General features: G+C 48.0%; 2 protein-coding genes across 3 annotated transcripts in view; one reads left to right on the top strand and one right to left on the bottom strand.

Annotated features, from left to right (window-relative positions):
- Positions 1 to 10924: 10924 nt before the first annotated feature.
- Positions 10925 to 22635, bottom strand: LOC145350668 (membrane progestin receptor beta-like). 2 transcript variants are annotated; one of them, XM_080199887.1, is made up of 3 exons: positions 22581 to 22635; positions 19081 to 19192; positions 10925 to 12168 (listed from the first exon to the last, which is right to left on the bottom strand). In XM_080199887.1, exon 3 carries the CDS (start codon positions 12157 to 12159, stop codon positions 11074 to 11076), a length of 1086 nt encoding a protein of 361 aa, XP_080056013.1. In that variant the 5' UTR covers positions 12160 to 12168; positions 19081 to 19192; positions 22581 to 22635; the 3' UTR covers positions 10925 to 11073. The 2 variants fall into 2 exon arrangements, with proteins under 2 accessions (XP_080056013.1, XP_080056012.1); XM_080199886.1 differs by lacking the exon at positions 22581 to 22635 and adding an exon at positions 20446 to 20625.
- A 249-nt stretch (positions 22636 to 22884) lies between these two features.
- The window catches only part of mcm3 (minichromosome maintenance complex component 3), a 49798-nt gene continuing 45276 nt past the window's right edge, over positions 22885 to 27406 (top strand). Inside the window, exons 1-2 of the mRNA XM_080200921.1 lie at positions 22885 to 22956; positions 24537 to 24649. Of these exons, the coding sequence (XP_080057047.1) occupies positions 22897 to 22956; positions 24537 to 24649 (173 nt within the window). The 5' untranslated portion in view covers positions 22885 to 22896. The remainder of the gene's footprint in view (positions 22957 to 24536; positions 24650 to 27406) is intronic.

Genomic DNA, 27406 nt, shown 5'->3' with positions numbered 1-27406 from the left:
GGGTGGGGAGAGAGAGGGGCAGGCGGGGAGAGAGCTCCTGAAGGGGCTATCTGATAGTGTCCGCTTAAAATAGGATCTCACAAAGAATATACTTGGAGCTTAGCAAATCAAAAGAATGTGAAGTTTTGTAACACATTTCATGGTCCTGGAACATTCCAAAGAGTTTCAAAACCAATGAAATATTTTTGAAGTGTAGCCACTGTTGTAAAGTAGGAGTGACTGGCATGGTGTTTTTTATTCATTCTTTTCTGGGATGTGGATGTTGCTGGCTAGACCACCATGTTTTGTCCATCCCTAATTGCCCCTGAGAAGGTCGTGCTGAGCTGCCTTCTGAACCATTGGAGTTGTGCCTTCTCATGTGGCCTGACCAACGTTGTCTACCTGATACGCTGCAGGAAAGGATGTCCCGAGGCATGGTACATTGGGGAGACCATGCAGACGCTACAACAATGGATGAATGAACACTGCTCGACAATCACCAGGCAAGACTGTTCTCTTCCTGTTGGCGAACACTTCAGCGGTCACGGGCATTCGGCCTCTGATCTTTGGGTAAGCGTTCTCCAAGGCGGCCTTCAAGACACACAACAGCACAGAGTCGCTGACCAGAGACTGATAGCCAAGTTCTGCACACATGAGGACAGCGTCAATCGGGATCTTGGGTTCATGTCACACTATCTGTAACCCCCACCATTTGGCCTGCGTTTGCAAAATCTCATTAACTGTCCTAGCTTGAGACAATTCATACCTCTGTGCTTAACGCTCTCTCCACTCACATTGTCTGGACTTGATTACCTGTTCAGACTCGCTTTTCAACCATTATCTTGTACTTGTGTCTATATATGCCCTGTGTGTGAACCCAACTCTTCATTCACCTGATGAAGGGCAGCGCTCCGAAAGCTCGTGCTACCAAATAAACCAGTTGGACTTTAATCTGGTGTTGTGAGACTTCTTACCTATAGGGGGAAATGGTGGTTTGGGGTAATGTGGTTGGACAAGTAATCCAAGGCCCCAGGCTAATACTCTGGGTTCAATTCCCACCAGGGCAGCTGGAGGAATCTAAATTCAATTAATAAAATCTGGATTGAAAGCTGGTCTCAGTGCCGTCCTTACTTGGTATGGCCTACATGTGACTCCAGACCCACAGCAACGTGATTGACTCTTAATTACCCTCTGAAATTGCCCACTGAGTGTTTCCTCAGTGTGAAGGAGGAGGCATCGAACTAGCCCACAAAAGTGGTGGTAAGGTATCCCAGCGATAGTGAAAGAACGGCGATAGAATTCAAATTCAAGACAGTGTCAGCAATGGCAACAAGATAAATAGACAGATAGTGTGATAGATTTGAAGTATAGGTTATTTGGAGGCTCAGTCCAGTTTGAGAGTCAGACGCGACAGTGTGTGAGCTGCCAGGACACATCGAGAACCAGCACAGAATTAGGCCGTAGTGTCAATTTCCAGGTGGATAGAGGATTGATTGGAGCCTTGGTCCACTCTTGTGGTTCCTGGGAGATTATTCCTGTTCCTCTCAGCCCCATAACAACAACTGCAAGACTTACTGAGCCATGAGATTCTCTGTGACTGGTAGGGCTGACATCAGGAAACGCTGGCATGGCCTCCACCCTGCTCCACTCCAGCTTTCCTCAGTTGGCTAGCAGCTTCCTGTTCATGTTGTCAGGTCCATGAATCCATGTACAGTGACTCTGCGGCCTGGCTGAGGATTACTATCAGAACAGGACACATTCCGTTGGGTCTGCAGGGCCCGGACTGCCAGCTGGTTGAAATATTATCTCAGGCAGTGGCCAGAATCCCCCCTGCTCTTCTTCCAATAATGTTGCAGGATCTTGTACACTCACCTGAGCAGTGAGGAGGGAACGGAGGGAGATACTCTTCATCTGAGAGGCAGCACCTCCGACAGTGCAGCACTCAGTCTGTACAACCCTGAAGTGAGAACCAAGATAATGGAGTCAAGCCTTTGAAATGAAAACTTAAACCCAGAACTTTAGTGGCACGGTGGCACAGTGGTTAGCACTGCTGCTTCACAGCTCCATTTATCTGGATTCGATTCCCGACTTGGGTCACTGTCTGTGTGGAGTCTGCACGTTCTCCCCGAGTCTGCGTGGGTTTCCTCCGGGTGCTCCAGTTTCTTCCCACAGTCCAAAGATGTGTGGGTTAGGTGGATTGGCCGTGCTAAATTACCACTTAGTGTCAGGGGGACCAGCGGAGTAAATACATGGGGTTACAAGGATAAGGGCTGGGAAAGATTGTAGTTGGTGCAGACTTTTTGGGCCGAATGGCCTCTTTCTGCACTGTAGGGATTCTATGATTCTATGAACCTTCTGCCACAGAGGTACAAGTGCAAGGAACCCTGATACAAGCTGAAGTGAATGGGCTGATCATTTATCATGCCACCTATCAGCACCTTTCACATTGTGGACACGAGTCCGATTTTGACAATTTGTATTTGTTATACATAAAGGTAGATTCAGTCAACTGGAACCCTGGTTTCAAGAGAGCGTAGTCATGTGGATTAAAATATTATCAAACATTCAAGATAGATACACTAAACAAGGTCATGCATAGCAAACTGTACCAGGGTAATAGATAGCCAGAAACATCAGCGAGAAAAGATAGCTACAGTGCGAGGGTGTTACAGGCAGGACTCATTCCAGACTGTTACACCATGGGTCATATCAGAGAGAAATTGCAGACTCTGGGCTAAATCGCTTATGTTAAACTGGGAGCGAGATCAGAGGTTTGTACAGCAAGTTTCCCTCAAACTGTACCTGATAGGAATGAGGTCAAAGAAAATGATTGATTCCTGCCAACTTTGAGCAGCATGGTGGCACAGTGGTTGGCACTGCTACCTCACAGCACCAGGGACCCAGGTTCAATTCTCAGCTTGAGTCACTGTCTGTGCGGAGTTTACACATTCTGCCCGTGTCTGCGTGGGTTTCCTCTGGGTGCCCCAGTTTCCTCCCACATTCTGAAAGATATGCAAGTTAATTGCATTGACCCAAACTGTTGCGACTAGGGGAATGTCACAGTAACTTAAATTGCAGTGCGAATGTGAGCCTTACTTGTGACTAATAAATAAACTTTACTTAATCATATAATGCCCATGTTTCAATACCATTGTCACACTGTCCATTACCCGGAGGGTTGAAGAGAGGTGGTGGGGTGACGTTGTTAGTTAAGGAGCACATCACAGCAGTGCAGAGGGAGGACAATATGGAGGAGTTAGGAATTGAGTCGCTGTGGGTGGAATTGAGGAATAGAAAGGGAGCGATTACGATGCTAGGGGTGTATTATAGGCACACAACAGTCCATGGGCAGTGGAGGAAGGCATTTGTAAAGACATTTTACATAGGTGCAGAAAGAATAGGGTTGTTGTAGTGGGTGACTTTAATCTTCCTGGAGTGGATTGGAAGGTGCCTAGAGCTGAGGGTACGGATGGAGAGGAATTTGTAAAAAGTGTGCTGGAAGGGTCCCTGGAGCAGTACGTAACTAGCCCGACTAGGGAGGGGGCTATACTGGATTTAGTTTTGGGTAATGAGCCGGGGCAGGTGGTTGAGGTTGCAGTAGGCGAACATGTGGCTAACAGTGACCACAAGTCTGTCTACTTTAGAATAAAAATGGAAAAGGATGAGTGCTGTCCAAAGGTGAGGGTGCTGAACTGGGGGAAGGCGAGCTATAGCCGGATTAGGAGGGAGCTGATGGACACTGATTGGGAGGGGCTGTTAGCGGGCAAGTCCACGGTTGGTAAGTGGGAGGCTTTCAAGGGCAAACTGATAATGTTGCAGGAAAGACATGTGCCGGTAAAGAGGAAGGATGGGAAAGGCAGGATCAGAGAGCCATGGATTACAGGGGGTATTGAGGACTTGGTCAGGAAGAAGAGAGCGGCATATGTTAGGTCCAAACAACTGGGAACGGAGAGAGCGCTGGAGGAATATGGAGAGAGCAGGAGGGAGCTTAAAATGGGAGTTAGAAGGGCAAAAAGGGGGCATAAAACAGCTTTGGCTGATAGGATTAAGGAAAATCCAAAAGCATTTTACTCTTATATTAGGAACAAGAGAGTGGTTCGAGGGAAAATTGGTCCTCTTAGGGACAAAGGAGGGGAGCTATGCATCGAGTCTGAGGGAATGGGGGAGATCCTGAATGAATACTTTGCGTCGGTATTCACGAAGGAGAGGGGTTTGATGTCGTGTAGTGTCTTGGAGGGAGCTGTAGATCAGTTGAAGGAAATATCCATTACGAGGGAGGAAGTGTTAGTATTTTTAGGTAGCATAAAAACTGATAAAGCTCTGGGGCCTGATGGCATTTATCCCAGGCTGCTTAAGGAGGTGAGAGATGAAACTGCTGGGCCTCTGACGCAAATCTTTGTCTCTTCTTTGGACACAGGTGAGGTCCCAGAGGACTGGAGGATAGCTAATGTGGTACCGTTGTTTAAAAAGGGCAGTAGGGATAACCCTGGTAATTATAGACCAGTGAGTTTGACATCAGTAGTAGGGAAATTATTGGAAAAAATTCTTAGGGATAGGATGTATAAGCATTTGGAGCGTTGCGATCTGATTAAGGATACGCAACATGGCTTTGTTCAGGGGAGGTCTTGCCTTACGAATCTGGTAGAATTTTTTGAGGAGGTGACAAAAACGGTTGACGATGGGTGAGCCGTTGATGTCATCTATCTGGATTTCAGTAAGGCGTTTGACAAAGTCCCTCACGGTAGGCTGGTAGAAAAAGTTAAGGCACATGGGATACAAGGACAGGTATCTGGATGGATTGAAAACTGGCTAGGCAACAGGAGACAAAGAGTAGTAGTGGAAGGGTCCTTTTCTGGCTGGAGGTCTGTCACCAGTGGTGTGCCGCAGGGCTCAGTACTGGGACCTCTTCTCTTCGTAATATATATAAACGACTTAGAAGAGGGCGTAAGTGGTGTGGTCAGCAAGTTTGCAGATGACACCAAGATGGCAGGATTGGAGGATAGTGAGGAAGATTGTCGAGTGACACAGCAGGATATAGATAGGTTGGTATACTGGGCAGATAGATGGCTGATGGAATTTAATCCTGACAAATGCGAGGTGATGCATTTTGGAAGGAATAATGCAGGGAAGAGTTACGTGATAAAAGGTAGACCAATTAAGAGTATAGAAATGCAGAGGGACCTGGGAGTGCAAGTGCACAAGTCTCTGAAGGTGGCAACACAGGTGGAGAAGGTTGCGAAGAAAGCTTATGGAATGCTAGCCTTTATAGGAAGGGGTGTAGAGTATAAGAGCTGCCGTCTAATGCTTCAGTTGTACAGAACATTGGTTAGACCGCATTTGGAGTTCTGGTCACCTTACTACCGGAAGGACATGGAGACCCTGGAGAGAGTGCAGAGGAGGTTTACCAGGATGCTGCCTGGTATGGAAGGACTGGGTTATGAGGAAAGATTGGGTAAACTGGGGCTCTTTTCCTTAGAAAGACGGAGATTAAGGGGGGATCTGATAGAGGTGTATAAAATAATGAAGGGTATAGATACAGTAAACTTTTCCCTAGATTGGAGACAACTATCACGAGAAGTCACGAGCTTAGGGTGAGGGGGGAGAAGTATAATCTGGATACTAGAGGAAGGTTTTTCACACAGAGGGTCGTGGGGATATGGAATGCGCTACCAAGTAAGGTGGTGGAGGCAGGCACGCTGGACTTGTTTAAGGTTTACTTAGATAGGCACATGAGTGAAACAGGGATGGAGGGTTTTAGGAGACAGTTTTAAAAAGGGTCAGAGCCTCGGGACGATACTGGAAGTGTAATACTACATGTTAATGTTTTGTCTCTTTTAATCCGCAGGTGTGTCGGTCTACCTTGTTGTCTAACGAGGGACATGCACACGGTGGGTCGTGCATGGGCTGCTCTTGGATGTTTTGAGAGTGGCCTAGTACTTCACGTCGTGGTGTGTGCTTAAACCTGGACCAGCAGACGGGCACCACAACAGCTCAGTGACTATCACTGCTAGCTGTGCAGATACATGGATTTGGGCCGGTGTCTGTGGGAGTTTGCACATTCTCCCTGTGGTTGCGTGGGTTTCCTCCGGGCGCTCCGGTTTCCTCCCACACCCCAAAGATGTGCTCTTAGGCTGATTGGTGTAACAAATTGACCCTACACCATTCTCCCTGAATCTGGCTACAATAGGGGTAATATTCACATACACACGGGGCAGGGTAGGTGCAGGAAAATGCTTTGTTAAAATGGCGGCGCGGGCTCGTTGGGCCAAAGGGCCTGTTTCCCGTGCTGGGTTGTTCTTTGTTCTTTGTTGAGTCAGAGTGCGTGGGTCAGTATCAGTGCATCCATTCCCCATGCGGTCAGTGTGTGTTGGTCAGTGTCAGTGTGTCCATTCCCCATGGGGTCGGAGTGTATTGGTCAGTATCAGAGTGTCCATTCCCCATGGGGTCAGAGTGTGTGGGTCAGTCTCTCAGTGTTTCCATTCCCATGGGGTCAGAGTGTATTGGTCAGTGTCAGTGCGTCCATTCCCCATGAGGTCAGAGTGTGTTGGTCAGTGTCAGTGTTTCCATTCCCATGGGGTCAGAGTGTATTGGTCAGTGTCAGTGTGTCCATTCCCCGTGGGGTCAGTGTGTGTTGGTCAGTGTCAGTGTGTGTTGGTCAGTGTCAGTGCGTCCGTTCTCCATGGGGTCAGTGTGTGTTGGTCAGTGTCAGTGTGTCCATTCCCCATGGGGTCAGTGTGTGTTGGTCAGTGTCAGTGTGTCCATTCCCCATGGGGTCAGTGTGTGTTGGTCAGTGTCAGTGTGTGTTGGTCAGTGTCAGTGCGTCCATTCTCCATGTGGTCAGTGTGCGTTGGTCAGTGTCAGTGTGTCCATTCTTCATGGGGGTCACAGTCTCAAGATAAGGGGGCAGTTCTGCTGATTCTAATGTCTCAACTCCTCTCAGCTTTTTCAAAAAGATTCAATTCATTTCCTGCAGAAACTCTTTCACAGATCACATCCCACAGAGAGGAAACCACAGAATTAAATCACTATATCAGTGTCACTTCTTGTACAGCTCAACTCTGTCTCCACCCAACAATCAAACTCCCATAGCCCCATGTACCTTCACCCCTTCACTGACTCTAACACCCACACTGAAACTCCAATTGCCCCATGTACCCTCTCCCCAGCCCTGAGTCTAACCCCCCCATTGCCTCAAATAGCCCAATGTACCTTCTCCCCATCATTGATTCTAACCCCCCCCATTCAAACTTTAATTGCCTCATGTACCCTCTCCCCCAACCCTGAGTCTAATCCCCCCATTGAACCTTTAATTGCCCCATGTAGCCTCTCCCCCATCATTGATTCTAACCTCCCCCCATTGAACCTTCAATCATCCCATGTATCTGCCCCCATCATTTAGTCATGGCCAACAACAACATTTATTTATATAGTACCTTTAATGTTATTCATTTATATAGCACCAAGAGACGCATAACTGAACATAACTGAACAACTTTTAATTTGCACGGATTCATCAGCATCAAGTAGTGGAGGAGATTGCTGAGAGATAGACCCAGAGATCGCAGGTCCAATTCCATTATTACAAACTGTGACATTAAATTTAACAATCTGGCAACTGAGACTGTTGAGACCTTAAAAACTTGCGAGATTCTTCTCTGAATGCCAGTAAAAGTAATTCTGAGGTCTCAGTGTGCTTGGGTTTTACTGAGTTGCAAGAGATGGACTCTGTGTCACTCTGATTCCAAGATGACATTCAAACCAAACTCCATGAGGCATTACGTGTCTTTCCCCCTGTAACTTTAATGGGAGCTGGGGAGAATCCTCAGAGATGGGGGGTAAACCCTTTCCCAGAGATAACCCCAGTGTCCTTAGGAAATGATGGTGAGAGTCTGGGTGAAGTCTGATGGAAGGTCAGGTCTAATGATCTGAGTGGAGGTTCAGAGCGAGCATTCCCAACACCCCCCCCCAAAAATAATTGGGGGAAATCCCCAGTCTATATCTGTCTTACTTGTTATGTATGTCGGGGCATAGCCCCTTTAAAGAAATGGGTCAGGTGACCCTGGGTGAGGGGTGATCTGTCCGGGGACTCCCTGAGAGGGCAGTTGTCATTTGGAGTGTGAAGTGGGTAAAACCACAATAAATATCAATGTTCCCTGATGTACTCCTTTGATGGACTTCTAAGGCTGTACAAGACTCTGGTCAGACCTCACTTGGAATATTGTGAGCAGTTTTGGGCCTCGTATCTAAGGAAGGATGTGCTGGCCTTGGATAGGGTCCAGAGGAGGTTCACAAGAATGATCCCTGGAATGAAGAGTTTGTCGTACAAGGAATGATTGAGGACTCTGGGTCTGTACTCGTTGGAGTTTAGAAGGATGACGGGGGATCTTATTGAAGCTTACAGGATACTGCCAGGCCTGGATAGAGTGGACGTGGAGAGGATGTTTCCACTTGTAGGATCCTTAGGCTAAAGAGACGATCAGAAATGTGGAGGAATTTCTTCAGCCAGAGAGTGGGGAATCTGTGGAACTCTTTGCCGCAGAAGGGTGCAAAGGCAAGTCCATTGAGTGTCTTTAAGACAGAGATAGATAGGTTCTTGATCAATAAGGGGATCAGGGGTTATGGGGAACAGGCAGGAGAATGGGGATGAGGAAAATATCAGCCATGATAGAATGGCGGAGCAGACTCGATGGGCCGACTGGCCTCATTCTGCTCCTGTGTCTTATGCCCTGTCTGTGGACTGAGTTCCTGAGGATACTCCTCAGGTGATAAAGAATTTAACACTCATAAATACCCAACACTGTTCAGCTCCCACCGCTCACACTGGCTTAAACAACTGGCTTAAGCTGGAGTACTGTGTGCAGTTTTGGGCGCCGCACCTGCGCAAAGATATTTTGGCCTTGGAGGGAGTGCAGGGGAGGTTTACTAGGCTGATACCGGAGTTGAGGGGGTTGAGCTATGAGCAGAGGCTGAATAAACTGGGCGTGTACTCGTTAGAGTTTAGAAGAATGAGGGGAGATCTCATTGAGACGTATAAGATGATGAATGGGATGGACAGGATAGAGGTGGAGAGACTCTTCCCGCTCAAAAAAGACAGTAGGACTAGGGGGCACGGCCTCAAGATAAAAGGGGGGCGGTTTAGAACAGAGTTGAGGAGGAACTTCTTCACTCAAAGGGTGGTGAATCTCTGGAATTCTCTGCCCGTCGAAGTGGTGGAGGCTGCCTTGCTAAATATTTTTAAGACGCGGGTTGATGGGTTTTTGATAAGAGAGGGGATTAAGGGTTATGGGGAGAAAGCGGGAAAGTGGAACTGAGCAGCGACAGATCAGCCATGATCTTATTGAATGGCGGGGCAGGCTCGAAGGGCTAGATGGCCTACTCCTGCTCCTATTTCTTATGTTCTTAAACAAATTACCACTCATTTATCTACCAGCGCTCACCATTGCTCAATTCTGCCTGAAATTCCCCAAATCCTAATTCACTTATTGGACTGAAACTGAATGATTCAGTAAATGAAACTGAATTGAAGATGGTATTTCTCTGCACAGGCTGATGGTTCAACCCTCTCGCACTCAGTCACTTCCAATGGTTATCCTGTATGTCTGCGCCACCTGCTGTTTTACACAGAGAGTGACTGCCCCATTAGACTAAATTAGACAGTCGAAGGATACAGGCATATCTAAAATTAAAGGAGAAGTGGGACATCAGGTAGGTACAGGTACAGCACGGGGTTAGATACAGAGTAAAGCTCCCCCTATATTGTCCCCCATCAAACACTCCCAGGGCAGGTACAGCACAGGGTTAGATACAGAGTAAAGCTCCCTCTACACTGTCCCCCCATCAAACACTCCCAGGACAGGTACAGCACGGGGTTAGATACAGAGTAAAGCTCCCTCTACACTGTCCCCCCATCAAACACTCCCAGGACAGGGACAGCACGGGGTTAGATACAGAGTAAAGCTCCCCCTATATTGTCCCCCATCAAACACTCCCAGGGCAGGTACAGCACAGGGTTAGATACAGAGTAAAGCTCCCTCTACACTGTCCCCCCATCAAACACTCCCAGGACAGGGACAGCACGGGGTTAGATACAGAGTAAAGCTCCCCCTATATTGTCCCCCATCAAACACTCCCAGGGCAGGTACAGCACAGGGTTAGATACAGAGTAAAGCTCCCTCTACACTGTCCCCCATCAAACACTCCCAGGACAGGGACAGCACGGGGTTAGATACAGAGTAAAGCTCCCTCTACACTGTCCCCCCATCAAACACTCCCAGGACAGGTACAGCACGGGGTTAGATACAGAGTAAAGCTCCCTCTACACTGTCCCCCATCAAACACTCCCAGGACAGGTACAGCACAGGGTTAGATACAGAGTAAAGCTCCCTCTACACTGTCCCCATCAAACACTCCCAGGACAGGTACAGCACGGGGTTAGATACAGAGTAAAGCTCCCTCTACACTGTCCCCCATCAAACACTCTCAGGACAAGTACAGCACGGGATTAGATACAGAGTAAAGCTCCCTCTACACTGTCCCCCATCAAACACTCCCAGGACAGGTACAGCACGGGGTTAGATGTCAAGTTTAATATTTATCTCTTTTTAGATATCGGATTGTTTTTATTCCTTCACCTGGGACCTGTTAAATTCCAGTTTTGCTGAAGAGTGCTGCTCCTGCCTGTCATCCTTTCCTTCTAGAAGTTTCCTTGTCCTTCCCTTATTCCGTCTGTGCTCCACAGAGGAGCTTTTCCCAGTTTGGGAAGCTGTGTGAGACTGAACCTACCGCTCTCAAATCAGTGGCTCAGTGAGCTGTCTCCAACAGCAATAACAGCATCCGCCTCCATCACTTCTGTAGGATCCCGCTCCTCTCCTCGTGACAGTGAGGCAGGGAGACCCCTATCAACGAGGAAACCAGGCTCTCCCCACATCCCACCCCAGCTCCCCTCACCAACAAATAAATACAGACAAAACTCTGGAGTCATATTGGGCCTGGAGATATGCATATATTCAAAAAAAAACACTGAAATTTGTTTGAAGGCATTGGTCAGCTCCCGGGGAAAAGTCAGGAGTGAAGGTGAAGCCCCTGGACTGGGCCTCAGTTCCTTTTCTTGTCCAGCTTGCGTTTGATGATTCCCCGCAGATAGAGAGCTGAGAAGCTGCTGCAGATCACCAGCAGGACAAAATTCAGGCAGGCAGCGTACACCGTGTCCTCATCGCCCCGGGCAAAGAACATCTCGCGCCGGTCCTTGTAGTCGATCAGCACTGCCTCCAGCTGTGCCAGTGTGCAGAGGGACAAAAAGACGTGGAATATCTGGTGGCCGTGCCCCACAATGTCGAAGCTCCCGGGGAAATACTTCTCCGGCACCGGGGAGGAGAAGAACCCGGATGCGATGACAAACAGAACAATCTGACAGCAGTGGTACCAGACGGCACGGTCTGAGCAATCCCTGGCCCAGCAGCTGCCGATCCGATGGACAATGGGACTGATGTCCACCACGTAGGCCAGAAAGGCAGGCACCACCTGGCAGATCTTCCGACTGATCGGATACGGCCGCTGGAAGTGGATCTTTGAGAAGCAGCAGCCCATACAGGAGAGCCAGCCCAGGAGAGCAGCACTGGGAAGGAAGAAGTGATGGATCAGCTGGTACCACTCTGGCTCTGTGCAGTAGTAGTAATGTGCCAGCGCACTGCCGTACTGATACGCGCCAACGCCAACATAATCCAGGAAGTAGAACGAGTAATGAGCCAGCTCAGACTTGGACTGGAAGAGGTGGGCCAACACACTGCAGGATAGGTAGGTCACACAGGTAATGACAAAGCAGTATAACGGTAAGCTGTAGACGGTGGCGATTGATGAGGTCGTCTCTAGGAACGCTCGGAAGCGGATCAGGAGCAGCAGAGCGGTCACCAAGTGAGTCCAGACATTGAGGGATTCATTGTGTTGCTGGAAAAGGCTGAGAAGGTAGTATTTCCAATCCTGCTCCACCAACCGGTAGCCGCTATGGATGTAGGGCTCCCGGAAGAGATTGGGAACGTCAGTCTCCCTCACGGTGCTCGGGACTCTCGGCAAAACATCTTCGATAATCTGCTGAGGGCTGATGGTGATGGTGCTGAGCTTCTCCAGGACACTGCCAAGCATATTCCCACCCAGAGAATTCTTCACTTTCATTTCACAAACCATTGGGGCCACCTGAGAGAGAAATAAACAGTTTAACACCAGCCAGTGATATGGAGCAAACCACTCACCTTCCCCTCCAACCCCTCCCCCAGGCCCACTTCACAGCTCCTCACATAGGAAGAGGCATCTTAGACCCAGGAGGCCTTCATGCTCCCCGGCAGTTTGGATTGTTGACTCCTGCCCAAACCCACATTCTCTTTCATTACTCTGAAAGATTAATTTGAGTGCCTTGTTGAAAGATATTCCAGCCTCAATCCCAGCAACAACAGGAGGAGGCCATTCAGTCCCAGACACCAGTTCCACTATTCTAGCAGATCATTCTTGATGGCATCTCAGCTCCACTTTCTGCCTTTGCTCCATGTGCCTTAATACCCCCCACAACAAAACCCTATTCCAATCTGAATCATCTCACCCCCACCACCTACAGACATTTGGGGAAGAGAGTTGCTTTGTTCCCCAGAGCGGGCAATCCAGCCTTAATGCTCCCCTCGCCCTGCACTCTAATCCCAGCTCTTCCAATCCACCCCAGCACATCCCACCGTGCCCCATCCCCCAGCAGTTCAAACCATCCCCAGCAAACTTCCTTGCCCCAGACCTCACCCCCAGCACCCCAGCCTCACCCCGCATTGATTGGAGCACCACTTGATCTTCTGTACTGGAGAAAATGGAAGTCTCTGAACCCTCCCCCATAATTATTCCTCTCATTGCTGGGGGATTATCTGGTAATCAGTGCTACATTCCCTCCCAGTCCACTATGCCCTAAGATCAAATGTCCAGAACTGAGCAAAACCCATCAGAACTGCAGCGTAACACTGCCTACTTGCTCTCAAGGCTAAGATTCCATTTGCTGTACTTTTTGTACCTTTGTGCTAGTTTTTAACATTTTGTGTCAAGGGAGATGAAGTTCCATTGCTCATCTACACTTCCTAATCTGTCCTCATTCCAAAAACTATCCCCATTTGGTCTTCTCAAATCCCACGTGGATGACCTCACACTTCTCCAAATTCAACCGCTTCTGAAAAAGTTTCTCATTTACCAAATCTTCCTCAATCCCTTTGCAATATCTCAATTAAATGCTCACGAGCTCTATGCCCCCTAACACGGTGCTATCAGTTAATTTGCATAGTCACTCTCATCTGATTTCCTGAGGAATAAGAACATAAGAAATAGGAGCAGGAGTAGGCCATCTGGCACTTCGAGCCTGCCCCGCCATTCAATAGGATCATGGCTGATCTGTTGTGGCTCAGTTCCACATTCCCGCCCTCTCCCCATAACCCTTAATCCCCTTGCCTATCAAAAACCCATCAAACCGCGTCTTAAAAATATTTAGCGAGGCAGCCTCCACCACTTCAATGGGCAGAGAATTCCAGAGATTCACCACCCTTTGAGTGAAGAAGTTCCTCCTCAACTCCGTTCTAAACCGCCCCCCCTTTATCTTGAGGCTATGCCCCCTAGTCCTACTATCCTTTCTGAGCGGGAAGAGTCTCTCCACCTCTATCCTATCCATCCCATTCATCATCTTATATGTCTCAATGAGATCTCCCCTCATTCTTCTAAACTCTAACGAGTACAAGCCTAGTTTATTCAGCCTGTCCTCATAGCTCAACCCCCTCAACTCCGGCATCAGCCTAGTAAACCTCCTCTGCACTCCCTCCAAGGCCAAAATATCCTTGCGTAAGTGCGGCGCCCAAAACTGCACACAGTACTCCAGCTGCGGCCTCACCAATGCCCTATATTGTGAAATTCTGTAGCCGCAGCGCAGATCCCAGGAAATTCAGAAATGCGTCACACCCAAGGAATCAATCACCTTATTTTGTATTCATGCACGGGATGTCAAGGATCATAGAATTCCTACAGGGCAGAAGGAGGCCATTTGGCCCATCGAGCCCACACTGTCCACAATCCCACCCAGGTTTTTCCCCACGTATTTACCCTGCTAAACCTCCTTTCACTAAGGGGCAATTTAGCATGGCCAATCCATCTAACCTGCACATCTTTGGACGATGGGAGGAAACCGGAGCATTGGGAGAAAACCCACGCAGACACAGGAAGAACGTGCGTCACCCAAGGCCGCAATTGAATCTGGGTCCCTAGCATTGTGAGGCACAGTGCTAAACACCGTGCCACCATTTACTGTGAACCCAGCATTTATTGACCTTCCCTAAGTGTCCTTGAGAAGATGGTGGGGAATTGCCTTCTGGAACGGCTGTAGGTCAGATGGTGTAGGTAAACCCACAGTGCTGTTAGGGAGGGAGCTCCTGAGTTCCCTCTTTCTTCTTTCTGGTTCTTGCTTCCAGAGACAGGAGCTGGGATGATCTCTCCACAGGGACATGGTTTGTGACCATCATTCACAGATCCACGTCAGGTACCTTCCTTCAAAACAATGACCCACCTGTCACTACACCCACAGACAGTGCTGAGGATCGTAAGCTCATAATTCGGCCCATCAAGCCTGCTCCACCATTCAATAAAATTACGGCTGATCTCTCTGTGCCCTCAACATCCCATTGCTGTTTGTTCATCCATAACCTTTGACCCTATTTCTGATCAAAACGTTTCTCTCATTCAGCCTCAGACATATTCAATAACCCAGCTTCCTCCGCTCTTTGCGAGAGAAAATTCGAATCACTAACAACCCTCCCAGCGAGGAACTTCCTCCTCATCTCCTTCTTCAATGGGAGACCCCTTATTTTGAGACTGTGACCCCTGGTTCTTGATTCCCACATGAAGGGAAACACCCACTCAGCATCCACTCTATTAAGCCCCCTCAGAATAACCTCTCTTCTTCAAAATGCCAATGAGTTTCATCCCAAAGCTGCTCAAATTTTCCATGTAAGACAACTTCTTCCTCCCAGGAATCAGCCGAGTGAAACTTCTCTGAATTGCTTCCAGTGCAAGTATATTCATCCTTAAGTAAAGGGACAAAACTATACGAAGTACTACAGATGTGGTCTCACCAACACCCTATACGGCTGTAACAAGACATCCCTGTTTTTATATTCCATCCCACTTGCAACAAATGCCAACATTCTATGGGACTTCCTAATCAGTTGCTGTCCCTGAAAGCTAACTATTTGAGATTTGTGTACTAGGACAACCAGATCCCTCTGTACCTCAGTATTCTATAATCTCTCTTCCTTTTTTCCATTATTTCTGCCAAAGTGGACAACCTCACATTTTCCCACATTATACTCCTGCATTTAGTGACCCTATCCCTCTCCATCTGTAAGCCCTCAATGTAAGGGGAGTGGTATACCATCAATTGCAAATTAAATGTGCTAACATTGTATTTCAGAAATGTGGCATCATTCTGGGGGGTATCAGGATATTGAATTCAATGATGTGTCATGATCAAAATGAATGGCAGAGAAGGCTCGAAGGGCCTTCTTGTTTCTATGTAATAAGAGTCTCCATCCCTGGTGAAACGCTGCTAAGAACCCTGAGTTGTCTCTTTTTATGAAGGACCACCACATTACAGGCCTTCCCAGGGATCGAGGAGACTTGGTGGCAGTGAAGAAGGTTATCTCAGAGTGCTACGGGATTTTAATCAATTGGGCCAGTGGACTGACAAATGGCAGATGGAGTTTAATTTAGATAAATACAAAGTGATGTATTTTGGTAGATCGAACCAAGGCCGGATTTACTTAGTTAATGGTAGAGTGTTGGGCAGAGTTACAGAACAATGAGGTTTAGGTACAGGTTCATAACTCCTTGAAAGTGGAGTCACAGGTGGACAGAGTGGTGAAGAAGGCATTCAGCATGCTGGGTTTCATCGGTCAGAACATTGAACACAGGAGTTGGGACGTCTTGTTGAAGTTGTACAAGACATTGGTAAGGGCACATTTGAAATACTGTGTACATTTCTGGTCACCCTATTATAGAAAGGATATTATTAAACCAGAAATAGTGCAGAAAAGATTTACTAGGATGGTACCAGGACCTGATGGTTTGAGTTATAAAGAGAGGCTGGATAGATTGGGACCTTTTTCCTCTGGAAATAGGAGGCTGAGGGATGACCTTATAGAGGTCTATAAAATAATGAGGGGCACAGATCAGCTAGATAGTCAAAACCTTTTCTCAAAGATAGGGGAATCTAAAACTAGAGGGCGTAGGTTTAAGGTGAGAGGGGAGTGATACAAAAGGGTCCAGATGGGCAATTTTTCCACACAGAGGGTGGTGAGTGTCTGGAACGAGCTGTCAGAGGTAATAGTGAAGGCAGGTACAATTTTGTTTTTTAAAAAGCATTTAGACAATTTCATGAGTAAGATGGGTATAGAGGGACATGGGCCAAATGTGGGCAATTGGGACCGGCTTAGTGGTTAAAAAAATGGGCGGTGTGGCCAAGTTGGGCTGAAGGGCCTGTTTCCATGCTGTAAACCTCTATGACTCTATGACCATGTCAACTGCACTGCCCTCATCCTCACACCTAGTCACCTCCTTGAAAAATTCAATCAAATTTGTAAGCCCTGATCTCCCGTTGATGAAGCCATGCTGACTTTCCTTGATTAATCCTTGCTTCCCCGAGTGAAAATTAATCCTGCTCCTCAGAATTCTTTCCAATAGTTTCCCTACTATTGATGTTAGACTTTCTGGCCTGTAATTTCCTCATTTTTCCCTACTTCCCTTCTTGAGTAATACTCCCATGTTAGCCGTCTCCCAGTCTCCGGCACCTCTCCTGTGGCCAAAGAAGATTTGAAAATTTCAGAGTCGCGGCAATCTCCTCCCTTGCCTCCCACAGCAGCCTGGGACACATCTCATCTGGACCTGGGGATTTATCCACTTGTAGGCCCCTTAAAACCGTTATTACCTCCTCCCTCTCAATGTTAAGCTGTTGAAGTAAATCACAAAGCCCCTCCATAATTTCTGTATCTACATCATCCTAGAAGGTAAGGGGGCATGGAGTTGGGGGTAGGGTGTTAGCGTGGATAGAGGATAGGTTGTCAAAGAGGAGGCAGAGAGTGGGGGTTAATGGGTGCTATTCGGATTGGCGGTTGGTGACTAGTGGAGTGCCCCAGGGGTCGGTGCTGGGGCCTCAGCTATTTACCATTTATATAGATGATCTGGAGGAGGGAACCGAGTGCAGGGTGTCGAAATTTGCTGATGACACCAAGATTGGGGGAAAGGCAAATTGTGCGGAGGGTGTGGAGAGTCTGCAGAAGGATCTAGATAGGCTGGGCGAATGGGCCAGGAAATGGCAAATGGAATTTAATGTTGGCAAGTGTGAGGTGGTCCACTTTGGTAGGAAGAATGGTAGGAAGGACTATTACTTACGTGGCGAAAAACTGCAGCAGGCGACGGTGCAGAGGGACCTCGGGGTCCTTGTGCATGAGTCGCAAAAACCCAGCCTGCAGGTGCAGCAGGTGGTCAGGAAGGCGAATGGGATGCTGGCCTTCATAGCGAGGGGGATTGAATATAAAAGTAGGGAGGTCTTGCTGCAGCTGTATAGGGCATTGGTGAGGCCGCAGCTGGAGTACTGTGTGCAGTTTTGGGCGCCGCACCTGCGCAAGGATATTTTGGCCCTGGAGGGAGTGCAGAGGAGGTTTAATAGGCTGATACCGGAGTTGAGGGGGTTGAGCTATGAGGAGAGGCTGAATAAACTAGGCTTGTACTCGTTAGAGTTTAGAAGAATGAGGGGAGATCTCATTGAGACGTATAAGATGATGAATGGGATGGATAGGATAGAGGTGGAGAGACTCTTCCCGCTCAAAAAAGACAGTAGGACTAGGGGGCACAGCCTCAAGATAAAGGGGAGGCGGTTTAGAACGGAGTTGAGGAGGAACTTCTTCACTCAAAGGGTGGTGAATCTCTGGAATTCTCTGCCCGTTGAAGTGGTGGAGGCTGCCTCGCTAAATATTTTTAAGAAGCGGGTTGATGGGTTCTTGATAAAAGAGGGGATTAAGGGTTATGGGGAGAGGGCGGGAAAGTGGAACTGAGCCACGACAGATCAGCCATGATCTTATTGAATGGCGGGGCAGGCTCGAAGGGCTAGATGGCCTACTCCTGCTCCTATTTCTTATGTTCTTATGTTCTTATTTCTTATGTTCTTATGTTCTCCACAGTGATCACAGATTCAAAATACTCATTTAAAACCTTACCCACGTCTTCTGGCTCCACACACACATTGCCACTTTGGTCCCTAATGGGCCGTACCCTTTCCCCGGTCATCCTCTCATTAATAGATTTAGAAAACACCTTTGGATTTTCCTTTATTTTTACCCTCCAGTGTTTTTTAATGCCCCCTCCTTGTTCTCCTTTTTAAGTTCTCCCCCCTGTACTCTCTATACTCCTCTGTGGTTTCAACTGTCTTCAGCCCCCTGTCTCTTTGAAAAGTTTTTTTTTCAGCCTCCTGTCTCTACCATAAGCCTTCCTTTTCCTTATCCAATCCCTTGACATTCAGGGATCTCTGGACTTGTTGCTCCTCTCTTTATCTTTACCAGAACATGTTGGCTCCGTACCTTCTCCATTTCCTTTTTAAATGACTTGCACTGTTCCAATGTGGATTTTCCTACGAGTAGCTGCTTCCATTCCACTTAAAATGGAAATGAAAATCATGAGCAGCTGGATTAGCGGATGAGAATACTCACCAGGCAAATCACTGACAATACTCCTCTCTGAACAATGTTTGGAAAAAGGAAGCCAGCAGATATTTCTCACTTCTCTCTGTAAGGGTGAGAAGTTAGAGGGGTCCCAAAAGAACTGAGGTTGTCCCCCTGCTCCCAGCCTATCAATGGAGAGAGACAGGGGGACAGACAGATAGAGGAGGAGAGGGAGAGACAGCGAGAGGAGAGCGTACAAGAGGCTGTTGTGTGGAGAGATGTTTTAGGCCTCAGCTTCTCCAGTCAGTATCATCCTGGACTACTGTCGACCCTGTCAAACTGAGCCAGCCAGGCTCAGACACATGGACACTCCCAGTGTTATACTGACCTGTCCAGTTGGGACCGCACACTCCCTCTTCTCTCTCTATCTCCCGATGACTCCAATCCAAGTCTCATCTGATAGAGAAACAGGAATCTTTGTGGATTGGAAGGCCTTCTCCCTAATGAGAATTAGAAGATAAACAAACGGCAGAGAAGACTTTATAACACTCCCAACCCGACTGTAAAACAGAACTGAAAGTATTCGGGATATTGGTCAATCTCAGGGTGGTGACGGAAGAAAGGTTTTAAATTTAATACCAAAATACTGCGAGGCTGATGTGTTTCGGTGAATCTGGCATTTTCTAGAGGGAAAGAATTTCATGTTGGCAGTAATGTGGAGATGTCCCCAGAGCAAGGCCAAGGAATCGCTGCTGCTGGCTCAGATTCCTGACAGTGCACATTCCAGCAAAACTCGCTATGACAAAGCTTTCACAGGCTGTGTGCCAAAGGCATGTTTAAGAGGCCTAAACTCACCACTCTCCTCCCACACTCTTAAAACACAACAGCCTCTTGTATGGTCTCCTCTCTCTGTCTCTCTCTTTCTTCCTCTCTCTGTTTCTCCCTCTGTCTCTCTCTATTGATAGGCTGGGAGCAGGGGGACAATCTCAGCTGTTTCTGGGGCCCCCAAGCAGATCTTTCGTTCATCAGATAGGGGTAAAGATCTGGATGTCCCTACACCATTTGCCTAGGGCACCAGATTACACACTCACACACATAGTCTCACACACACACACACACACACACACACACACACACACATTCGCTCTCGCTCACACACATACACTCGCTCACACACACACTTGCTCACATATACACGCTCTTATACACACACACACTCTCTCTCTCACTCTCTCACACATACACATACTCTCGCTTACACACATACACTCCCACAGACACGCTCACACAAACATACACACACACACACACACACACTCCCACACACAGACTCACACAGACTGTCTCTCTCACACATACTCTCACACACACTCTCACGCACTCTCTCTTACACTCTCTCTCTCACAAACTCTCTCACACATACACACACTCTCACTCATACACGCACTCCCACACACACACTCAGACAAACACACACACACACTCACAGGTAAATATGCAATGGACACATTCTAATACAGATCAACGCCTCCTCACACTGCCACTCAGTAACTACTCTCCCCTTCATACTCACAGGCATCATCCGATTGGTCTGTTCTCATACAATTGAACAACACAAACTGTTCTTTTCCAATCACTTCCCTCAGCCACTCCATAACTGTCCCCTCAGCCAAACCCTCCCACACTGAGCAGGAGAATGGTGGAGCTCCGATCTCAGTTCCCAGCATATCTGCTCAGTGGGATGGACACCTACCTAATCCTGGAGAAACCAAGACTTCATCTAGGTGGGAGCAGGCAGCAATGTACAGGAACACACAGGTTGCTGTACATTGATAACAAGGTTAGCAGTAGGAAGTACACACATAGTCCAGGCTGCGTTCACATTGCAAATATCTAATTTCTACTGGCTGACATCACAGTGCCAACCTGACATCACAAAGCAACATCAGTGAGTGCATCTGCAGAGTAAAACCTCCCACTAAAAACACAATCACATGCTTTCAGCAGAGAGCCTCATACAAACAAGCCAGCAATAATCACAGCCTTGTGACTGTACCCAGGGGATTGAGCAGAAACTAACCTTGTAAAAGCTCAGCAGATTATTAGTCAGTGTGGAACCAATCCAGATAGCCTACAAATGACCTGCAGACAGCTGGCACCAGTGGGGGCAACTACGCCCCAGGTCAGAACACTTTCACAGCGAGGGTGACCACTCCTGATCTCTGCCCATTGAACCTGCCTGCTGGAGCTGTGTGAGATGACAGGGGTGATCCAGGCATGTCACTTTTGGCTCTTAGCCCAGTGACATTGTCTGAGAAGCAATGACAATTGTTGACCTGTGTAAGGTGCTGAATAGGAGCATGTTCTGGTGATGATGTTACGCAGTTGACACCACACCAAGGGATAGGTTAAAGAACAATGAAATTATAGGAGAGTCAAGATTGCTGTGTGTATATGCTGAACGCACCCGTACACACTCTGATATTTCTCACTAATTCCCTCTGCAACTGTCACATCACAAATGATTTCAGGGTCCTTGGTTTATTAAAATGATGGCAGATCATTTCATCTTGTGGATCCAATAAACTCTCCGGGAAGCAGGAACTGAGGCTGAGAACCGCCTGGCGTGGCCAAACATCAGGAATTATTGAATGGCAGTGTGACAGTGTGAGGGAGCTGCATTAACATCAGTACAGATACAGTCAGTAACACAGAGTGCTGGGGGGAGAGAGGTTACTGAGTGACTGTGTGAGGAAGTTGGATTAACATCAGTACAGATACAGTCAGTAACACGGTGCTGGGGGAGAGGGGTTACTGAGTGACAGTGTGAGGGAGCTGCATTAACATCAGTACAGATACAGTCAGTAAAACAGGGTGCTTGGGGCGGAGGGGTTACAGAGTGACAGTGTGAGGGAGCTGGGTGAACATCAGTACAGATACAGTCAGTAACAAGGGTGCTGAGAGGACAGGGGGTTATTGAGTGAGTGTGAGGGAGCTAGTAGAGATACTGCATTTCACAATCAGTAACATAGGGTGCTGGGGGGGTGGGGAGAGGGGTTACAGAGTGACAACATGAGGAGCTGGCTTGACATCTGTACAGATGCAGTCAGTAGTAAGGGTGCTGGGGGAGAGGGATTACAGGGTGACAGTCTGAGGGAGCTGGATTAACATCAATAGAGAGACAGTCAGTTCCACAGGACGCAGGGGGAGAGGGGTTCCTTAGTGAGTGTGAGGGAGCTGGATTAACATCAGTAGAGATACAGTGTGAGGGAGTTGGATTAACATCAGTAGAGATACAGTGTGAGGGAGTTGGATTAACATCAGTAGAGATACAGTAACACAGGGTGGCACAGTGGTTAGCACTGCTGCCTCATAACACCAGGGACACAGGTTCAATTCCCAGCTTGGGTCACTGTCTGTGCAGATCTGCACGTTCTCCCCGCATCTACGTGAGTTTCCTCTGGGCGCTCTGGTTTCTTTCCAACCTGAAAGACGGACTGGTTAGGTGCACTGGCCATGCTAACTTCTCCCTCAGTGTACACCAACAGGCCCCAGAGTGTGCTCACTAGGAGATTTTCACAATAACTTCATTGCAGTGTTAATGTAAGCCGAGTTGTGACTAATAAATAAACAGAATCTAAAGACAACTTTCTCGTAATCAGAGTTAAGGATCTTTAAAACTCAAGGTCCCCGGGATCTAAAGCGTCTTCAGGGTCCCAGACTCCCTGCAGTGTTCCCCTCCTGAGGGGTTACTGAATGTGAGTTCAGTAGCAGTGGGCTGGAGGCTGTGAAATGTAGTGTTTGTATTTCCTGAGGCAGCTTTACATGGAGATTACACAAACAGGCCATTCGGCCCACCTTATCTACGTTGGTATTGATTTTCCTCACCAACCAGCTCCCTCACACCCACAGGGAAACCTCCAGCTTCTCCGGCAAGTTCCTGGAATGTATCCATCCTGTCAGCTGGCGTGGAGGGGGCGGGGTCGGCGCGGCGGGGGCGGGGTCGGCGCGGCGGGGGCGGGGTCAGCGGAGGGGGCGGAGACAGTTGGGGTCGCGATCAAACGGGGGCGGGGCAGCCCGGGGGGGAGGGGGAGGGCGATCCGGCCATGTGACCCACTCTCTCTCTCTGATTGGCTGCGGTCCCGGTCCAGCGTTAACCCGCGAAAGCCGGGCCCACGTGACCAGTTTTGGCGCGAAATCGGCGATGGCGGAACCGGGAGAGCGCGAGCGGGAGAGAGAGTACCTGGATTTCCTCGATGATGAGGTACCGGCAACGGCCCGGGGGAGCGGAGTCCCGGGACCGGGGGGGCGGGGGCGGGGGCGGGGGCGGGGGCGGCGGAGCGGAGTCCCGGGACTGGGGGGGCGGCGGCGGGGGAGCGGAGTCCCGGGACGGGGGGGGGGGGAGCGCGGACTTGGAGACAGAAGCCGGGAGAGCGGCCCGAGTCCGTGCACAGTGAGGGGGGAGAGCGCGGGGTTCCCGGGGAGAGCTGCTCAGACGGCGGCGGCGGGGGGGGGGGGGGGGGGGGGCGCTGGGAGGGTTTTTGGGGCTGCGGTGTTGAGGGGGGGGTACATTGGGGGGGGATGTGGACGCGGGCTGCAGCCTCGGTAATGCTCCCTCAGTGTCACCGGGACAGGGAGAGAGGCCATTCAGCCCGTCCAGCCTGTGCAATCCCATCCTGCGCCCCTGATTGTCCCCCCCCCCCCCCCCCCCGGACCTTACTCTTCCTTTGCTGCTTTAGGCTGAGAACATATAGAACAGTACATGACAGTACTTCGGCCCTCAGTGTTGTGCCCAGCTATGTCCAAACCCAAGATCAGTCTATCCCACTCCCTATCATTCTGGAGTGCTCCATGTGCCTATCCAATAACCGCGTGAAAGTTCCTAAAGTGTCCGACTCCACTATCACAGCAGGCAGTGCATTCCACAGCCCAACCACTCTTGCTGGTGCAGGAACCTGTCATCAAATATTAGTGTTGTTGTTTGTTGTGTTATTGCCCTTCGTCCTCCACCCCTCCCGCGCTTAGCAACAGCCAGACGAGTTGCTGCAAATACCCACCCCCTCCATACATAACGCCACAGTAAATGTTTGGGTTGGTCACTCACTGTCGTCTTGTTCAGGGGGATATACCGGGGGATATTTTGGCCTTGGAGGGAGTGCAGAGGAGGTTTACTAGGCTGATACCGGAGTTGAGGGGGTTGAGCTATGAGGAGAGGCTGAATAAACTAGGCTTGTACTCGTTAGAGTTTAGAAGAATGAGGGGAGATCTCATTGAGACGTATAAGATGATGAATGGGATGGATAGGATAGAGGTGGAGAGACTCTTCCTGCTCAGAAAAGACGGTAGGACTAGGGGGCACAGCCTCAAGATAAAGGGGGGGCGGTTTAGAACGGAGTTGAGGAGGAACTTCTTCACTCAAAGGGTGGTGAATCTCTGGAATTCTCTGCCCGTTGAAGTGGTGGAGGCTACCTCGCTAAATATTTTTAAGACGCGGGTTGATGGGTTTTTGATAAGAGAGGGGATTAAGGGTTATGGGGAGAAAGCGGGAAAGTGGAACTGAGCAGCGACAGATCAGCCATGATCTTATTGAATGGCGGGGCAGGCTCGAAGGGCTAGATGGCCTACTCCTGCTCCTATTTCTTATGTTCTTATGTAACGGAGTCACTCCCAACTTGTATCCAGTGCCACCGCCAACCCCCGCCGGTCCCTCCTGAGAGTTTTATCGGTTACTCCGGGTAATTCCTGTGCTTTTCTGCACTAATCCCGGATTCGTGATGTGTCGCTGCTGTAAATAAACAGCTGATAGAATTTCAGATTAACTTGTGTTTTTTTTTTCACCCGCAGCAAGATCAGGGGATTTACCAGGGTAAGGTCAGGGACATGATCAATGAGAACCTGTACCGACTGATTGTCAACATCAATGACCTGCGCAGGAAGAATGAGAAGAGAGCAATCCAGTAAGTATCTTCACACACACTCATTTCCTGGTGGCACTCAGTCCTCAGCTTACATCACTGAGGATTCAGACTGCAGTAGTTTGATAAGGCAGCTCGTCACCACCTTCTGTACGACAACTAGGGATGGGTAATAAATGCTGGCAATCTTGTATATCCACTCCACTCTCCTGTTTGAATTTCCATATTGCCGTGTCCATCTCACTCTTGGAATATGCAATGAAGCATCTGCTGCTCTGGGTCCGCTGGGTGCCAAAGGTTTACAGCCCTGAAGACATTTCTGCTTAAACTTGAAGTAGCCTTTTTAAAATGGTAAAGGTGGCTGTTATTCCATTCCTCTTTTTGGAATGATACTCTTCTGTCACACTCAGAGTTGCAGAACAGTCAGAGGCCATTCAGCCCATTGTATATGTGCTGCTGGCTCTTTGAAAACATATCCAATTAAACCGGCACCTCTTTCATCAGAGTCCCACACAATTCTGTTTCAAGTATTTAATTGATTTTTTTTTTAGAAAGCTACCCCTGAATCTGTTGCCATCTCTTAGTGCATTCTAAATCACTACAAAAACTAAAGTCGTATCTTCTAGGTTCTTTGACTGGTTATTTCAAATCTGAGTCCCCTGGTTATTGGAAACAGAATAAACCAGGGGAGTCTATCAAACCCCATAATAGGAAGATAGAAACAGGAATAGACCATTCATCTCATTGAGCTTGCTCCACCGTTCAATGTGATATGACTAGCATTCATTTTAATGTCTTTTACCCGTACTATCTCCATATCATACAGTCCCTACAGTGCAACAGAAGGCCATTCAGCCCATCAAGTCTGCATTGATTCTCAAACCCTCCTGCAATAAAGGCTAACATTCCATTAGTCTTCCTAATAGCTTGCTGCATCTGCATGACTTAAGGGCAAGGACACCTGGGTCCCTTTATACATCTACACATTCTAATTTCTTACCATTTCTACCAAAATGGATTTTCTCTCACTTTTCCACATTATATTCTATCTGCCATGTTCTTCCCCACTCACTAACTGTCCAAATCCTCCTGTTGCCACTTTACACACATTTCCACCTTGCCTTGTATTCCAATACCCCACCAGCTGCAGCGAGTCTACAACTACTAATGTAAGGCTAACAGGTCTGCAGTTTCTTGTTTTCTCCTCTCTTAAATAGTGTGGTGATATTTGCTCTCTTCCAATTTTCAGGAACCATTCCAGAATCTGTAGAATTTTGGAAGATAATCGTCAATGCGTCCATTATCTCTGTAGCAACCTCTTTCAGCACTGGGGTGCATAATATCAGGTCCAACCTTCAGGGCCATTAATTTCTCAAATATCTTTATTATTAATTTCCTTCCATTCCTCATTCTCCCGAGTTCCTTGGATCTCCAATTCTGGGAGATCTCCTATATCTCCCTCAGTGAAGACAGACACAAAATAATCATTTAGCTTCTCCACCATTTCTCTGTTTCCCATTATAAGTTCACCTGACTGTAACAGACTCAGGTTTGTTTTAGCCTACAGCCCACTCTTGTACTAACTTCCTTTGTTACATTCATTTCCTAATTTCCCTTTATCAGCATTTAAGTCCCTCCTTTTCTGTATTCTTTGAAACGTCCCAGCTGTCAGATTTATTACCATTTCTGACAACTTTATAACACTTTCCTCAATCTTATACAATCCTTAATTTCCTTTGTTAGCCACAGTTAACTGACTTTTTAGGTTTTTGTGCCTTGAATAAATGTGTAGTTGCTGTAAACTATATAATAATTAATTAAAAACTGCCCGTTGCCTGTCTAGCAATATATCTTAATGCCGTTCCCCAATCTTCCTCTGTTAATTCGCGTCTCATACCTTCCTCATTTCCTTTGGTGGTTTCAGATTGAACTGCTTTCAAACATAATGCAACATTCTATTATTATGGTCACACATTCCGAAAGGTTCTTTTACAACACAATTATGAATTAGCTTTTGTTATTGTTGCATAATACAAGGTCTAGCCTTCTCCCTCAATTCCTCAACACAATGGTTTAGAAAACCATGGTGTTACAGACATGGCTCTGGTTGCACTGCCGTGAGGAATCATCGCCCTCACCAGAATCAAAAATTAAAAACCGATTAGCAAGTGAGAAACTGGTCTGGTTTTCCAGACTGCCTGGCGGCCACCCATTCCCTCTGCTCGTATGCTCCTAACCTGCAGTGTGACCTCCTCCCTAAATGTGCTATCCATGCAGTTCTCTGCCTTGCGGATGCACAATACCTGAACCCAAATAAGAACCAGCCGATGGAGGCTGAAAACAGGTGGGGAAAAGAAAGGTGCACGTCCCTCACCGAACTCTCACTTTACCCTCTGTGCACCCAGAACAGCGCGCTCGATGCAGACCAGTACAGGGATGTTTTGACTGCTGCTATGAAATGTGTTTTTATTGGTAGTGGACTCTGCCATTATGTTGCTCTGGGAAATGGAAATGGTGATCTAGATGGGATACTTGTTGTCCAAAAGGCAGTGGCATATGATATTGTCATTGGGTGAGTAATCCACAGACCCTGGGTTTGAATCTTACAACAGCAGGTGGTGAAATTTGAATCCAATAAAAGTTTGGCATTAAAAGTCCAACAATGATGATGAGATATTGTTGATTGTTAGAAGGACTCATCTGGTTCAGTAATATCAATTAGGGAAGGAAATCTGCCATCCTTACCTGGTCTGGCCTACATGTGACTCCAGAGCCACAGCAATGTGTTGATTCTGAAAT

This window comes from Carcharhinus amblyrhynchos, chromosome 12 (genome assembly GCF_965287045.1).
Source record: "Carcharhinus amblyrhynchos chromosome 12, sCarAmb.v2.hapA, whole genome shotgun sequence".
NCBI classification, from domain to species: domain Eukaryota; kingdom Metazoa; phylum Chordata; class Chondrichthyes; order Carcharhiniformes; family Carcharhinidae; genus Carcharhinus; species Carcharhinus amblyrhynchos.
Note: the sequence above shows the minus strand (reverse complement) of the source record. Positions and strands in the feature narration are given on the sequence as shown.